Source organism: Pithys albifrons, chromosome 1 (assembly GCF_047495875.1).
Source record: "Pithys albifrons albifrons isolate INPA30051 chromosome 1, PitAlb_v1, whole genome shotgun sequence".
In the NCBI taxonomy this organism is placed as follows: domain Eukaryota; kingdom Metazoa; phylum Chordata; class Aves; order Passeriformes; family Thamnophilidae; genus Pithys; species Pithys albifrons.
The window spans coordinates 33,491,034-33,508,885 of record NC_092458.1 but is presented as its reverse complement, the minus strand read 5'-3'; the positions used below and the strand labels follow the sequence as shown (position 1 = coordinate 33,508,885).

Here is a 17,852-nt window from a genome sequence, read left to right as displayed (position 1 = left end):
AATGCTGTTTGCCTCTCCAAATTCATCATTCTATTCACAAACTAACCTCAATTCCCCTTTTGATATCTTCTTGTCTTCGTAGTTTCTAAGTTTTTCAGAAAAAGTTCTTTGCATGGTGACTAACTACCTACCAGAAACACTATCTTTTACTGAAGTAATGAGAAACTGTAACGACATATATTAATAAAAAGCATGATCAAAACATAGTTTATTTTGTCAGAATACTTTTAAAATTGGAAGAGGTATGAGCTTTGTTCCTTCTCTAGTTTAAAACTCTGTGATATCATCCACTGCACTACCAAGATGGAAATTTTATTCTGCACTCCATATACTGCTACTGTGATGGAAATATTCTTTTATAACCAGTAATTTGAGATTACTGGTTTGATCCCAACCACTCCTGTCCAGCCCTTAAACAATGAACATTTGATGGCAAAATACTGTTCACCACTGATTCTGTACAGTTTATACCTCAGGCTTTAGAGATTCTACCAAGTAGATTCATTTACTTGTTCAGTTCTGTCTTTGGTACAATAAATATCATGCCAGATGTACTCTAATGATGAATTAAAACATTACCTACAATGTATTCCTGTAAGACACCCTGACTAGCACATTACAAACAAAGGAAAGCAGTCCAGAGAAGCAAGCAAGGCAAGCATAATGTTTGTGGTGCACCACTTCAAGCACAGAGTGCCTTCTTTACTTCTTACTAAGGTATCAGTCAATTCACAGAATCACACAGAATCACAGACTATTCTGAGTCGGAAGGGACCCACAAGGATCATCGAGTCCAACTCTTAAGTCAATGGCCCACACAGGGGATTGAACCCATGACCTTGGCATTATTACAACCAAGTTTTTAACCAGCTGAGCTAATCTCAGGCTTAATTCTCATGAACAAACACACTGCATGCATAGGGAAGAAGTGTAGCCATTGATAACAAACTGGATTCATCCTTTATCTCTTCCCTTACAGAATAGCAGAGGACACAAAAAGAATGCGAGGAGGATAGTTCTGAAGTTATGCAATTCAATCAATTTTGATAGGCAAACATATAAATTCCACAGTTAAGATTACAAGATCCATTTTTAATGCAGACAGGTAACAAGATGGTTCCTCTTCCATGAGCACAGCAATACTCTGTTTAAGAACTTCCTGAGATCCCTTTTGTACAGCCAGATTCCAGAGACTATCACAGAACAGGACAGACATGGAATTGTGTGCAACAACATGAGGACTTCTGAACAGATCAAGACAGTATTATTTTTTTAAAAATCCCAACAAACCCCTCCGTACACACACACTCTTAACCACACTCATGTTTTTAGAGTAGGGAAATGCACAATTTAATGACAAGTACAACAGAAAACTTACTCAGTAATGGTGAAAAAGTCCATAAGTTCAGATTTTGTAGCCTTGTTCCAATATGTAAACAACGCGTCTAGGAAAATGAAAGATATTAAAAACAAGATAAAAGCAGCAAACACATGAAAATATGAAATAGAAGACTTAACATCAGTTCTTAGTTTTCAGATAATAAGGATTCAGAGAATCTAGAAATGGCTTGCAGGTTACAGATAACGATTACTATTTAACATTTTCCTTGAAGATGATTGTACAAATGGACGTGTCCAGATGAATTTTTGTAATATGATTTTAACTAATCCATAATATACTCATAAAATTTCATTTTTTAAATAGTAATAATTATGCAGTCCATCCTGATTATGGTGTTATAAAAATATAAGACTTCAGAATACTCGCGACTGTTAGTTCTACAGAATGCTTCTTTATAGATTTTTTTAAATACAAATTTATGATTTCTTTTTTGAATTTGTATGTCAGCACAGGTTTCAGTTTTTCCTTGAACAATTTTCAAAAATGTCTATATATGTTCTACAAAGTTTGCAGTACATAGCCAAGACCTGGTCTCTTTTGCCAAAAATGCTCAAGATGAGGTAACAAATTCAAAATTATTACAAAGATGTTTGACAAAGTTTATTTGACACTTGTTCTTTTCCAAGAGAACTGAGAACAAAAACATTTCCAGTGTGGTTTAAAATTGAATATCCAAAAATTATGATGACTTTTTACATATTTTACAGTGTAAAATAGTGAAAAATATATTTAGTTTTATTATTCTTTTAAATTAAAACACACATAAAAATATTAATGTAATTCCATGAAAATCCCATGGTGTGACTTCATACTGAATATTTATTAGCTTTTCAATATTCATTCCGTATTAAGAGGTATAACAAACTAGAGTTCAAGTACTACATAAACTTGAATTTTAAAAATTAACAACTAAATAGGCATAGAGAATAAATTAACTACTTTTGAGAGCGTAAACTGAAAAAGTGAATGTTTTTACCAAAATGGACTTGCTCCATTTTTAAAATACTGATCACAGATAGGGTTGATTGCAAGATGCACAATCCTAGTAAAAAAGTAAGATGTGCCATTCATGCAGTATTTCTATGCCTCTGTCACTTTCTTCAGGATAATATGACTCTTTCAAAATTCAATGGATCATCCACAAACATTCCAGGAGAATGAAGAACCACTAATATCTCCATTGCAAGAATGGAAATATACACAGCAATCAAATCATTTGGTTCCTTGTTATACGAGAAGTTCTACAGAATGGAGGGAGGGACTAGCTCCACGACACTTCTAGAGAACAAGGAATTATTCTTCATCTCCGTTTTATAAACCAAACTGTACAATTGCACACTAATACTCACTTTTCTAACAAGTCCTTTAGTTAGCCTCACACTTAGAAGAAATAATGAGTATGTAATGCTTACAAGGTTTTGGTCAGAGCTCAATTTGAGCTATCACACATATTTGTAAAATGCAGCACAACATGGTACCCACACCTAAAATATTACTCTGATTTTGAAAAGTCATTAAAATCACAGGCAAAAATCCAATGTATGACTCTGAATTTATAAAAACCAGGTGAAATTACCTACCGTCTGACATGCTTCTTAAAATATGAAGGAAACACATGAGCAGACTTTTGATCTCTGCTTGGTCAAGTTTGTCATATCGAACAACAGAACTTCCTAAAGTGCTGCTCTGTTGGTTCTGAAAGGAAAACATATTTTGGCTGAAGATTTCTTAAACTGATAATAAACTAAAACATTTTCAATTGTTTTATTAAGACCTGCAACAGAAAAAGGATCTTAGAATGCAGACAAAAATGTTTCATGTAGACAGGTCACTAAAACACACGTTAGACACACAAAGTATACCAAATTAAGCCTCTTTGCCTTTGTTTATTTAAATTCCTTCTTTGTGTGATGTTTTCCCCCAGAAGGAGTAGAAGTCACCTAACAGTGATTATTAATCAAGTTAATTATACACAGACACTGTAGAAATCAACTATGCCCCTGCTACTTATATTAAATATTTAAAAAATAAACACTACTGTTAGGTGATTCATATATGCTCCTTTGCTTTTGAAGACCCTTTAGGCTGACCTGTCGACAAGCCTAAAAAACTCCTTCCATTTAGATGTAAGAAGAACCTGAAGGAAAACATACACGAATGGCAATAACAGGCACTCTGGAAGATTAACTTCTACTAAGTAACTTGCTGTTGCTCTCCTTCCTTCTTCCCCCAAAAAATCAAACAAAAAACCCAACCCAAACCAAACTAAAACCCTCTCCCTGCTTCATCTGATTAATACAATTCCTGCACTTGTGGAAAGTTTATCAGCAATGCTCAATACTATCATCTGTCCAAAAAAAAACCCCTCTAGATCTTTCAAAATGTGTACCATAAAAAAAGGAAAAATAAAACTCTATAAATAGAGAAATTGAACTTTTGGCAAAGACTTATCAGCCAAAGAATAATTTCCACAGAATCAAGCATTACAAAATCCTCAGTGTGAAACTTCTGGAGATACGCTAATATAAGTGTTCATTAAAAGTATAAATTATGCACTTTTAAAGTGCCTAATTATCACATCCAATATGCCCCTTACATAAATGGAAAATGAACCAGACATTTAATAAGTTTTCTGTAAAACCAACAGTCTGGGTATAATTGATCTGTGCAGCTCTTTGGTTTCTACAGTTGAATCACTTTTGACCTTTTTCAGGATGCATACCAGTGTCAGAAGAAACTCTTCAGATCAAAATTAGAAACAAAATTAAAAATACAAGTGTGGACTCAAGGGAGAAAAGCACTTGGTTTCCATACCAAGGTAAGAAGTGCCAGTACTTCAAGGATAGAACAACCCTTCCAGGAATACTCCTCACTGAAAGCAAGACACATGCAAATCCATGAAGGAACATTTCACAGCAATCACATCCATTGACTGCTGAGCCTTTTAATGTATTCTGTTGCATTAAAGAATTGCTGTCCTAAAACAATCTGTGTAGATCTCTCATGCACTAGTCATTGAATGAATGCACAGTGAAACTGAATGTGAAACTACAATGAATACTACCCAGAACTTACTGAAATTTAGGATGAAATGGACACTTCTACAAGCCTGATTATTGCAGATTCTATAGACTTCAAAAGCTGTTTATCTTTGATATATCTCTGGTGAACAACAAGGTACTACTATACAGCTTTATGGACACTATAACAGAGGAGACAATGGGTGGCAAAGCAGAAAGAGAATTTGTGTTTCCTAGACTTTCAGAAACAGTCCAGAGCACTAGACAATATTCCCACTAAAATAGCTGAACACATACATGGATAAAACTAGGACTATAGCTACTCAGAAGCTTAATTTAAAATCATGCCAATAACCTATGAAGTAGGCACATGTTAATATAGAAACTGATATACTTCCAGTCTATTCTGATTTCACAAGCATAGTGCTACAGGTTATTCTGAAAGAAAATTAGAACAAAAACACGGCTCTTCAGGGTAATGATATCAAGCAATGAGGAAAAACTTGAAGATAACATGCACTGAACAACCAATCTACTAGAAGGAAAGTTCAGAAAGCAACTCAATAAAAAGACAGGATTAAGTATTACTTGGGGAAAATATTAACAGCATGCAAAACATAAATCCTGTGTTACTTAAACTGGCAGACCAGAGTAGAATTTTCAAAGGATGCTGACTCCCTTGAAAACCCTTTTACTTGGTAAAAACACCACACGTTAGTAGTTAACAACATGACAACTAAGTAATAGATGACAGCATTGCCATTTAGCAACAGTGTATCTGCAAGATACTTCTTTATTACCTTGGTCAAGAACCCCAATATTCAAATTCTGCAGATATTTAAACTGATTGGATTTTTATACTTAAACTAAATCATGTGCATGAACTACTCCAGGTTTGACATTGAAATGTATTTTACATGGGTAAATCAAATATATTGGGTTTGGGTTTCAACTGTTGCAAAGAAGCGGCAAAACTACTGACCACACACTTCACTCAGAAGCTTAACTATACCAAGCACAAAAACCAGATACTTCTTGTAACTGAAGAGACAAAGTAGAATGCAAAATTTTCTCTGGCAAAGCTGGAATTGACAGAAGTGAAAAGTCCATAGTAACACGGTTTTTCTTTGCAGGGTGAGAATTTTCTTCTTCTTCTCCATTTGGGCGTATAGCATGAGCAGAGTGCCTTCTGAGAAGCTTCTCTCTCTGCCACACGAAGGCATGTCAGAGTCAAGGGGAAAAAGTTAACATGTTGTGACTTGCACAACAAAATCTAAGAAAATTAAATGTGATCAAGTATCAACACAAACTCTAGAAAGACATGACTGAATACCTCACAGCTACTGCAGCCAGAGCTCCTAATTTGTAACAGCTTTAAAGTGAAATGATTTGGAAAAGTCAAACTAATATAAAAGAAATCACCCAGAGAAAAAAACAGCTGTTTCTTTAACATTTTAAAAATGCTAAGTATATTGTGAACAGAACAGAGTGATGGTCTCCACAAAATCAAAGAAGCTGTCCTAACTAGAATTCGGTCCCCTCAAGTGAAATTCAATACACTTTATCTAGTGCCTTTCTCAAGCAAAGGAAACAACTGATTGACTATCTCTCTACACTGAAAATCTGTTTCTATTTTCTGCAAAACAGCCTCAAAAATGCAATGCAAAAGGAGTTTACAAGATAATTATTTTCCAAAAAAACCCCTTATATAAAATGCTGCTCTAAAGTTATTCTAGAAAGCCCATTCATAACAGAGATCAGATAAGTTAACTCTTACGAGAATCAGGACAAAATTTTAGGAATACACTTTCAGGGTTTTATTTTGGTTTGGTTTTTTTACCTTGTCAAGAGAATTGCTCTTGTCACTCTGTCTTTCTGGGAGACTGTTTCCCGAGTCTGTACTTATGAGAGATCCTCTCGAGTCAGCGTTCCTCACACTATTAACATTTGGAGTTGATGTGGTGTATGGGGAAGCTAAAAAAAAAACCAAAAAACCAAATTACAAACCCAAAGAATATAAAAATCTCAAATGATATATATACTGACTAAAGTCACTTCAAAGTTTAGTCAGACTTAAAATCACCACATATGTATCTATTTCTTAAGAAAGCAAATAATTAATACCATTTAGTTACTTTTAATGAAGACAAATTTATTTCTGAGTTTCAGAAAATTATACATGTACACACATACACACAGATTTATGTACCACATGCACATGTGTAAAAACCATATATAGCCATACCTACACGCTTCCATGAAATCTATTTTAAAAACTCCCCTTCCCCATTTTTCAACTCTTTTTTTGTTTAATTGACTAGTAAGCAACACAGCTACTTACAGCAGACAACAAATAGAAAAGAACATTAAGAAGACAGATAAGAGGCCCAGATGGATAAACACAACCACTGCTTAATGGTGATCACTAATATCATATGCAAAATTGCAGATTATGGCACTCTTGCCATAAGTAACTAAGGCTAGTCTTGTCTCCTGTTTCTCTGCAGAAAGAAAACAACTATCACCTTTGAGAGGGGGATAAAAGCAGCCCCAATCCAGAAAAAGCCTTAGTTTCATGTAGAAGAGCAAACCCAAAAAGACCCCAAATGACAAGATGTCATGTACAGGCTGAAATCTAACCCACACTAAACAGCTGACTCCATTAGGTTCTGCTAATGAAAGTAGCAGTAGCATTCAAAGTAAACGTGCAGAAAGCAACCAAAGTCGGACACAGAATATGTATTTCTGATAACTAATGAAAAAGGAAAACAGTTCCTTTATTATTATATTTTCAAGTGCTTACCAATGCCAGAGATAACACCAAACAGATCTTTCGGAAGATTGTTATCCAGTGTGTTTCCTGATTTTTGTGGTGTCACTAACTGACTTGCAGTTGGCAAGATCTGTGCATCATCCTTTGCACTCTGTTTGGAAAAGAAAGGAAAATGTGATTATTTTCCTACATTATAGACATAGTGGATACAACACATCTTATGGAGTAATTGCTATGTATTTCTTCCTTGAATTTTAATTTCTATTAAACATGCACAGAAGAATGCAGTAAGATATTCAGCAATTTGCACAAGTTTGGGATAGCCTAAACCTTCAGATACCTAAAATTTAATGAAACATTGAAGAAATTAGTATTCCATTCACTTTTAAACACAATAAACCAGATATTTCAAAAATACTCAATTTACTTTTATTTCACTCAAATATTTCTCCTGTTGGAAGAGTTTTGGAAATTTTTTCTTAATACCAAATGGAACACAGCAAGATATGAACAAAAGTAAAATACATGAATAATTTAATCTTAGATTCAGTAATCGTATGCAACCATGATATATCAGTATATACCCTTCACAAATTCCATTTTAATTAATTCTCCTGTAGCCCTCTTACACTACAAGTCTTCTGAAAGCACACTCCTTTAAAGTTAAATTCTTCTCTAATTTCTAGAAAATTAACCATTTTTTTGTGATCCATTTGTTTTCAGTGTTGGACTGAATTGCAAAATTGCAGAATTTCGAAGCTTATGAAAGTCTTTGCCAGGAGTATTCAGTGCTTCATATACATGCTACCATTAAATTATGATAAAAATAATTCAGAATATCAAATAGGAATGGTCACTCACATTGCTGGAAGGGTTAACAGGAAATGGAGACACATCTTTAACGTTGATTCGCTGAACATTTTCTATGAGTAGTCCAAAGAGCGGTAAATACATCGTGGCTAATCTTGCTTGATGGCCCTAAAGAGAGTTTAACAGTTCATTAAAAAAATTACAGTTTTAATTTTCAATCACCAATTAGTTTTAATCTATTCACTCCTACATTACAAAAGAAAAGAGCATTTAGTAAGTATTTGGCAAGCTGAGCCCACAATTCATAGGTTCATAAATGGTAAAAACACTGATCATCACTGTATTTCATTCCAATTTACAAAAAGTCAGTAAATTTTATTTACTGTTTCAAAATAATGCAGAAAAACTCTGAAATTAATGTAATTTCAGCTAAGTCTAACCAAAGAAATTAATATTATGATAGGCTGATAAATTAATTATACATTTCATTATTATTTCATGGCTTCTCCAAACATAGCTGATATTAAAAGAAGTCAGAAAATTAAAATTCACTCAGAATTTACCACCATGACTTGTAGCTTTCTTATGTTTATTTTACAAATAATGAGATGATGGAAGGACAGATGTCAAATACCAAGAGCTAATGTTTAATGAAAAGAAGAGCTTAAAACATGCTTGTAAAAATGAGTACTTTAAGAACAGCAAATCCAACGCAAAACCACACATATTAAAAGGTGCTTCGTCATTTCATTTGGTAAAAAGATGCAATTTGCAGGTTGATACCATTTACATCATAACCTGAGTAGAAATAGTTTTGCTGTAAATTAACAGGGGTTTCCCTTGTGAATGAAAAACTTTCCGTACGCGTGCACACTTAATCTTTACTATTTTGTACTACTAATATAGCAATACACTTACCCTGGAAGCATATCTGTCATCAAAAGAATGTTTTATCATCAAATTCTTCAGCACACTGATAGCAATCTGCCGCACATCTCTGAACTCTTGTAAGGCATTGCCCACCTCCCTTAGAAGCAGCCCAACTAAGAAGTGATTTTTACAGAATTCATCAGTTATTGAATAGTCCAGGTGAAGGTCTGGAAGTAAAGTAAAAGTTCCATGTAAGGAATGGCTTTATTTAAATTTATCATTTAACTTAAGGCTAATGTAAAACCCTGCAAAGTCCAACTGCTCCCTCTTGGAAGTACTTTTAGTGTAATAAGAGAATCCAGTTAATTTATGTACTGAATACATGAGTATAGGAGAAACTTCAGCTTGAAGATCTCATTTAATAGAATGTATGTGTTTACAGTTTCCAATGAGGAGGTGTCCAAGAGTTTCTCATATTCACTGCCATCTCTTGGTACAGTCATCAAAAAACAGATGCTAATCTCAAAGCACTTTCACTTTTCAAAAACTCTCTCAGTAAGGGAATCCATTAGGTCAGAAAGAAACATAGCTAAGACAGTCCAGGCCTTCTTGTAACTTCTAAAGGCCTTCTTATAACTCACTTCAGAGACAACCACATCACCTGAGATATCTTCTGCCTGACAACAACAAAACAGAGCAGGAAACGCCCCTGACAAAGGTCTTCTTTGCTGGCTGAACATCTAGTTCCTACTCAGGCAGCAGCATTTTTACCCTGTTCTTTATTGTGTAATCAGAAACACTATCTTCTCCAGTTTTGCTATTTTCTTAGGGTTCCCTAAGCCAACTCATAGTCTTTTTCCTGGGAAAATATTTATGCAGTATTATTATCCAAGACACTCCTGAAGGATGAAAAACCCCAAACAGAAAAAGGTTCTAAGCGACTGTGGAGCTTGTACTCCCAAGTCTTGCTCTATCTTGTTCGACCATGATGAAAGTGGTAATTAGTCATACTCAACTTTACTAACATAGCAAAGTCTACTGAATAAATATTTCATTAAAAAATTACCTTATCTACAAAAATATGTTAGGCAGGTTTACTTATTACTTGTAAAAGCATCTTCCTTGCCTCTGTTTAGTGATTTCTGCTACAGTTCAATGCCTGAAAGAAATCAATGTCTTCACAGCTACAAATGCAATAGCTAATATATGACTTGTTTTGGATATACCAGGAACCCAGCAGGGCTACACAGGATTCTCATGACTGAGTTCCAACGCAAAAAAACCCACCAAAAAACCACAAGGTGGAAGTGAGAACAAGCTTCAAAAGGGAAAATAGAAGCATTGATCAAATATGTAGGGAAACTGCCAAGAAAGACAAAGCTCACTACAGCTGAAACTGGTAATGGACATCAACAGAAACAGGAAGAAATTTTACCATTACATTAGCATTAAGAACTTGAATAAGGAAAATATGTTTGCTAAATGGGGACTGTGCTTTAGAGACAGTGGACTTGGGTAAGGCTGAAGTACTCCATACCTTTGTTACCTTATCCTTCACTGCCATGATTCCCAGGTCTTAACAGTCTAGAGACTACCTTCAAGAAAGACAATTATGGACCAGTGGATGAGGATCAGGTCAAGGATCTTCTGAGAGACCTTCAGTCTCACACCACAAGATAAGATGCTAAGAGAGTTAATACAATTGGAAGATCACTCATCATCCCCTTTGTTAAGGCAGGGTGATCAGGGGTCTCCCATAACTGTGACCTTGCCATGACTAAAGCTAGACATTACACACATCTTCCAGAACAGGGCACAAACAGGAACTACAGACCTCTCTTTGGTCCTTGAAAAAGTTACAGAACAAGTCTTCTTGGAAATAATTTTTTATCACAGAAAGAAGAGTGTGACTGGGAATGACCAAAATAAATTGACCCAGGGTGAATAATTTTTTTAAGACCAGTAAACCTGTCTGCTTGAAGGGGAGAATAGCAGATGTCCACGTGGTCATTGTTTCAAAACTGAGACATTACTGTCTAGGTGAATAGACACCTAAATGTGGAAAAAAAACGCATGGATCATTGGTTTGTGGTTAACTGTTTGTACTCTACTTGGAGACCAGCAACAAGGAGTTTCCCAGAGTTTATCCTACTTAATCCTACTCCACCAATGACCTGAGAGAGGAGATGGAGTGCACCCTCATCAAGCTTGAGGATGGGGTACAGTCCATATGCTCAATCTAGATCCTACAGAAATAGCAATTAAATTCAATGACAAATGTAAAATTCTGCTCCTGGGATGGACAAACTTCCAGCAATGGTAGCAGCTGTGGAATAACCAGCTTGGGAGCAGCTCTCCTGAAAAATACTTAGAGGTCGAGGTAGACAGCAGTTTCAACAGGATTTAGCATGGCATCCTGGCAACAAGGAAGGCTAACAGCATACAGGGTCATAGCCAGTACATCGAGGGAAGTGTTTACTCCTCTTTACCAGGCATTGACTGGACATATCTCTAAAATTGTGTGTAGTATTTGGGCCTCCTAGTATGAGAAGGTTCTTGCTTAAGTTCAGTGAAGGATGACCAAGGTACTTAAAAGGCTGGAGCACATGTCCTGTCAGAAGAAATTGAGGGAACTGAGCTTGCTCTATCTAGAGAAGGGAAGGCCTGACACGATCAGGGCAGGAGGTTGGGCTACAGACCTGCTCAAGTCCCTTTTAACCTGAATGGATATATTAAAAAAAGTAAAAAGTACACCAAGTCTCACACTGTGCACCTTCCTACAGGAATGTTGCAGATGTTCACAACCAGTGAATTAAAAGCTAACTCATAAAAAACAAAAAAGCAAATACAGCAGGGAAGGCAGGAGGAGTCAAGAAGGTAATTTATCATGTCTTCAAAGACTAGATGCCTCAGATATATTACTCTGCTACCTAAACACTTCCTTTAAATGAAAATATTACAACTTTAGACTTCTATTTAACATTTTCAAGCTTTCCAGTGTCTCATAGACCTGAAATTATGCAGTGTCCACATCTAATAATGAAAAGGTAACATTAGAAAAAATAGTACACACAGTACTTTGGAAGAATTTACCTTGGTATCTCTGAACTCTGCCTTTTCCAAATGGCATTGGTAGATTCAAAGGTATGTAGTGCTCATGATTACAGACTACACGAAGAAATTCAAATTTGAATTCAAAAAGAGTCTGCAAAAATAATTTTAAAGTATAAATTAAACAACTGATACAATGATTTGTGTAACACATTAAAAACAGCTTTCTAACACAAAAAGATCATTTATGACAGTCTTGCACTATGATGGACATAGTCCTGTCAAAGTTCCACATGTCAGCATAAAATAAACCCAGCATGATTCATACTTAACAACTGGATATAATTCCATTTACTGTTCCCATTGTCCAAAGTTTACTACCAGATTATGTATTGATTTACGAAAAGTTTGGACCCATAGCAGAAATTCTCTGGGCATCTGATACATGCTTTCACCACTCCAGCAAGTGCAGCAGTGAAAGCACTTATCAAACATCAGCTCTTCCAACTTTAGACTTCTCACACTCATGCTTAAAATTTCTGCTTCGTGTTGCCCCCCCATGACCCATCACTTTTGCGATACACATGCTCCGGAGTGGTAAAATTGCACCTGAAGATGGGAAACAAAAAATATGAAGAAGTGGTTTGATGGAAAAAGAAATGTTCTAGGCACAGAGAAGGGGCTTCTAATGTAAATGGGGAAAAGGCTTAATGTAGGACTCAATCCACTAAGAAGAGACAAGTCTTAAAAATAGTTTGTTTAAAAACAATGTGTACCTTTGGATCTCCTGGGGCAAAGCAGCTGATGTAGTTATTGATTTGCTTGAAAACAAAGCCTCTATCCATAAATGTGAAACACCTCTGAGGAAAACAAATAAAACCAAGATAGAATTGTTTTAGTACTGTCTTAGTGTTCAGTAATTATATTTCTGTATTTAGTAAGTTTATTTTCCAAACACATTATTGATATTTCAGTTTGAATATAAAAACCAATAGAACAAGCAAACTAAACATGTGTCCATATATGAATAACAAATTTTCCCTTACAGTGCAGAACTTGAACAAATCACAAATAAAAAGCAGTTTGAAAAGAAATATATTTTGATACAAATGAAAATAATATTCCACTAGGAGTTTTATTTACCATTTTATTTCCCATTCTTTTTCATTCCCTTCTAGATCTTAGTGGCTGAAAAATGAAAGACACTGAAAGTCTGTCTACATAAAAGGCATGCAAATAAAGCCCTAGTCAAAACTTTCACAGGATTAGAAGGGTAACCCAGACAAACTTCTAAAAGAAAAAAATAAGAAAAATCAAAATACATTTGGAAAAAATATAAATTAATTTTTAAAATTAACAAATTTCTGAACAGATGTCTTCTTGATTCAGAAGATGCAAATTATACTTCAATGCACTGTAACTTGGACATAAAATTGTATTTAAAAGGAATTATGCATATTCAGCTTTATATGAATCAGCTTTAAGATTCTTTAAAATCCATGAAGCACTATTATTGAAAGAATAAGCAGAGAGTCCAAGTTTCTTGTATACCTACTTTTATAAAGGCAGCAAGGCTATGGTTTGCATTTTTTGAAGCCTCTGGATTGTCTCTGTACTTCTGAGTGATGTGTGGCATTAGCATGTTAACTACTGTTTCAACTGCATGATGAAAGGAAGCAGGAAATCTCTGGTTTCGCAACAGCTAGAAAGAATTCCAGATACAGTATTAAATACTGTTTATAAAACTAAAATACATCTGAAAATTTACTTTTGATAAGATATAGATAACCTGACAAGGAGAGAGAAAACAAAGGTTTCAAATTTTCCAACTTGTGAAAGAGCACTTGTTTAAAATAAATTATTAGAACATCCACTAACATTTTTATTGAGGTGCAAGTAAGGCAGTCTTCCATGACAAAAACACATGTACAAAAGCTTCTAAGTACAATGCATTAATATTTTAATGCAATAAACTTGACAACAGAAGATTAGAATAAGGGGCAATCCTTTAATTTTATCCATCTTCTTTTCCAAAGCAGACACCAGCTGGTTCACACATAGGAACTGCATTATCAGACTGTCTTTTCTGTCTTGTAAAAAACCACATTTTTTGTTGTTCTGCAACCATCTTGATAATAATTCCTTTCCCATTTTCCACTGAGGAAATTGTCCTCCATGCTTCTTTCTTTCTTTTCCTCCTCATTGACTTCAAAAGCTGAGGCTTCAGAATCTTACTCTGTGTTTTTAAGTTTCCACTATCACAACTGTTTCCCTTTGCTTTTAGGTAGCTTGCCAATTAGCTTAAAAGATTTCATCATCATCATCATTGATGATTTTGGATATTCTGACCAGTATCAGTCAGTAAGCACTCTTCAGCTATTTGGCACTGCAGTGTCTTATTTCTCTACATCTTACAACCCTTATTAAAGATTCTGTCTTATGTCTGAAGGGACTTAATGATGGGAGGTGTGAGGCTGATGACACTGAGAAAAACTGTTGAAAACTGAAATCAAAACATCCACATGGTTTAAGTGCTTTGTTATTGAAATAGTTTTTTGAACTATACTAAATGCAACATTCCTAGACAGAACAAGTCATGGTCAAGGCTCTGCATAAATCAATGATTACACAATTTGCTCCCTTTGTGTTTAAACTGTCTTCCAAAGCTCTAGCTTTAGTTTTCAAAAAAATTGAGAACAGATATTAAGGTTGAAAAAGATCCCTTTATAAATATGAACAGCACTCATTCATGAAATAAGAAATAAAAATAAATTCTGTTGGTGGTTATGCCAGCGTCCTACAAGGCTCCTGTAGCTCAGTCTTTCTTGGAGAGTGAATAAACATTTTCTAGAAACACTCTTGTTATAGAAATGATCTCGCTAAATATAGAAATGCATCTTTTTATCAGATCTAATAAGCAGGAAATATCTGAATACATGTTGCATTTATTACTTTACCTAGTAAGACAGGAAAAAAGTTAGCAAAATAATTTATTTAATATTTAGGGGGCTTGTAAATCAAGAAGCAACGTTCAAGAGTGAGAATACTTGCAAACTAGAAACTATAGTTTTGCTGCTTTCTTTTTCACATTACAAGTCCACAGTGTTATCTATTGCTTCCAGCTTCATTGTACCATGGTGTACTGTACGGATTATAGGAGATCTCTGTTCTTTTATACTAATGTTGAATCTAGCCTTGTAGTTTTTTCAATGTAATATTTCAACTGATTCCTCCTGTGGTTTTCTTTTTTCTCTCCCTTTCTTACAAATAAAGTTACTATTTATAAATCAAAAGACGTATGTTTCTTCTAACATGCAATAAAAATGTGTTATTGAAGAAGCAATATAAATCCTCTTTAGAAGAACAATTTATGTGTAAGTTGACATACCTTCACTTTAGAGTTTTCTATCAAATGCTGAGCCATTGATTTTATCAGAACTTCAAAGAAAAACCATGAATACTGCAGAGAAAAGAAAACATTCTGTAAAATTGCCACATGAGTTCAACCACTATTTCAATACAATTAGTTCCTATTCTTCAGTTATGACCAGATAAGAACATAAAGTAAGCACTACAGTTCAATACTTACCTTAAGTAGCTTGTTGCTTGTAAGAAAGTCAGCAGATGGCTTCAAAATTGTTGTCATGGATTTTGTCAATTCTTCATGTACTGTCTTATATTCAGAAGCAACATAGGGTTCTGCTTTATAGGCGTACTTGAGGAGGAAAACCAGAATTTAATAAGAAATTATGATGTAAGATGAAAGAATTGAAATTAAATAGATGCAACTAAAATTAAATATACTCTTTCTCAGGGAAATGAAAAAAGGAAACATTCCATTTACTTTTACCTACCTTGACATAGGATCTCAGGTAGCTATCTAAGCTTTCTTCATGACACTGAGCAACAATATGGATAATAACCCTAAACAGAAGTCAAAAACAAGTAAGCCTATAAAGAAAGCTCTGATTGCAACAGCAAAAATGCTGCTAAGTTACAGATTTCTGTGATAACCTAGTCATCACTTGAACTCTGTGAAGAACTTAAAATTCTTTACCTTGTCACATTGACTGCAACTTCCTCTTGAGTTGCTCTGGTGAGAACTCTGAACAGCTGGTTTAGAACAGTTGGCAGGAAAGCTATCATCACATGGCCTTCCATAGCATGAAGGCTCTAAAAGCAAGTAGTAATTCTGTTACTCCTTTGAAACAAAGATATTTAAATCACAAGTTCTGAAACAATAACATTTATGGCAAGTCTGTTTCCAAAAATAAACAGCGCTTGCACAACTTGGTGTTAATTACCAGAAATACTGCACATAAAGCAATTGAGAATATATTCCAAATAATAAATATTTGGCAAATGTTTTCTGCATTAAGATAAATTAGGGATAAAAATCAGATTTTATTAACAGTATTTTAGAAGTACTTATTGTACTTCTCTGTTGAAATGCATACTAGGTAATGTTTAAAGGAAAAGCATAAATAAATAACATATTCTGTTATTCACTGCCATTTTATACCTTAAGATATTTTACAAGATCAGTTCCCAGTGCACGAGCTCCAGATTCTGTTTTCTGACAGTACTGAAAAAAATTATGCAAGTGCTGATCCTGTTAGAGACAAAAAGAACAACAAATTAAACCATGTCTAATATTACAATCCGTAATTCAAAACAGAACATATTAAACATGTTTATATGTAGAAATCCGTATCTTTGTCCATAGATTCAATTTTCAAAAATAATTGAAGTGCACTACACCAAAAACCTATTTAGACCAATGTAATATTGACATTTTTTAACCTACATATGAAATTTCTAGTGTTTCTTGAATATCCATCATACAAAATGCCACCTATATTTGCTTCCAACTGACATGCAGAAAACAGCATACTTAATTATCCCAACTGATCATAATATATTTTTAATGAGCAGATATGACAGCATTGTAGACATGCCAGTAAATAGCTTTCAGAAAACTATGACCTCTCATCTATCTGATGGCAGCAGAAACAAATGGCTCATATTTTGAATAGCTTCTATTTAAGATCTTCTGTTTTTTCCACAGCTAATGTAAAAGAAAGATCCCAAAAGAAACATCCAAGAGATAAAAAAGTACGAAATGACCATACTGAGTTTAAGAATCTTTCTAAATATTGTAAATACATAAAATAAATATGCATTATTCTGAAAACTTTCTTTAATTTAATTTGTTTTATAACTCACCTGCGTATACACAGTTGACACGAGATGAGTGGATATTTTTAACAGTTGTTTGCCTCCATCTACCCATTTAATTTCAGGACCAGAATGCTGCATGCACAAATGAAGGGGAAAAGTAAAATAATGTAACAGTATATTGGAGTAAAACAATTAGTTTATAGTACCACTAACACTCTTTTTAGAAAGAAAAAAAAACAGGTTGAAGAAATGTGTGCAATGAATACAGTCATAAAAAAGGAAAATTATGCAGGCAATATTACCAAAAGCATTTATGAAGCTTAAAATGTTTTTAGAAGTCCCACAGTAGTTTCCTCAATGGCTAACAAAATTCATTCTCTGAAAGCCATATATTTCACATGTCCCCTATAACTGCAAAGAAACTTCTGACTAGAGAGAAATATGTATTAGTTTTCTGAGAAAAATAACATAACAATTTCCACATATACTCACAGTTTAAAACTTAACATATGTCACTGACAGGTAACAGCCAGTGCTTCCTTCCCATCCCATTACCAAAGAACTGAGAATGGGAATGCTCACCCTGCCAACCAGTTAGGGAGAGATTTTACTGCTAGATCTACAATTAGTCATATTAGTCCTAACCTTCCACCCATGGGCATGAGCAGAGACAAACAGTAGAAGCTTAAAGAATACACCTATAATGTGAAAAGATGAAAGATATGAAGGAGACGATGGTTGGAAA

At 34.5% G+C, this 17,852-nt stretch overlaps 1 protein-coding gene across 3 annotated transcripts in view; it reads right to left on the bottom strand.

The window, feature by feature from the left end:
* Positions 1-17,852, bottom strand: part of DOCK9 (dedicator of cytokinesis 9) — a 71,033-nt gene that overhangs the window by 26,403 nt on the left and 26,778 nt on the right. For all 3 annotated transcript variants that reach the window (XM_071549014.1, XM_071549021.1, XM_071549031.1), the window contains exons 18-32: positions 17,153-17,239; positions 16,449-16,538; positions 15,984-16,099; positions 15,781-15,850; positions 15,516-15,641; positions 15,315-15,386; positions 13,482-13,628; positions 12,703-12,786; positions 11,969-12,080; positions 8,924-9,102; positions 8,057-8,173; positions 7,226-7,346; positions 6,263-6,396; positions 2,983-3,097; positions 1,379-1,445 (exon numbers count right to left, since the gene is read on the bottom strand). In XM_071549014.1, the coding sequence (XP_071405115.1) occupies positions 1,379-1,445; positions 2,983-3,097; positions 6,263-6,396; positions 7,226-7,346; positions 8,057-8,173; positions 8,924-9,102; positions 11,969-12,080; positions 12,703-12,786; positions 13,482-13,628; positions 15,315-15,386; positions 15,516-15,641; positions 15,781-15,850; positions 15,984-16,099; positions 16,449-16,538; positions 17,153-17,239 (1,637 nt within the window). The remainder of the gene's footprint in view (positions 1-1,378; positions 1,446-2,982; positions 3,098-6,262; positions 6,397-7,225; positions 7,347-8,056; positions 8,174-8,923; positions 9,103-11,968; positions 12,081-12,702; positions 12,787-13,481; positions 13,629-15,314; positions 15,387-15,515; positions 15,642-15,780; positions 15,851-15,983; positions 16,100-16,448; positions 16,539-17,152; positions 17,240-17,852) is intronic.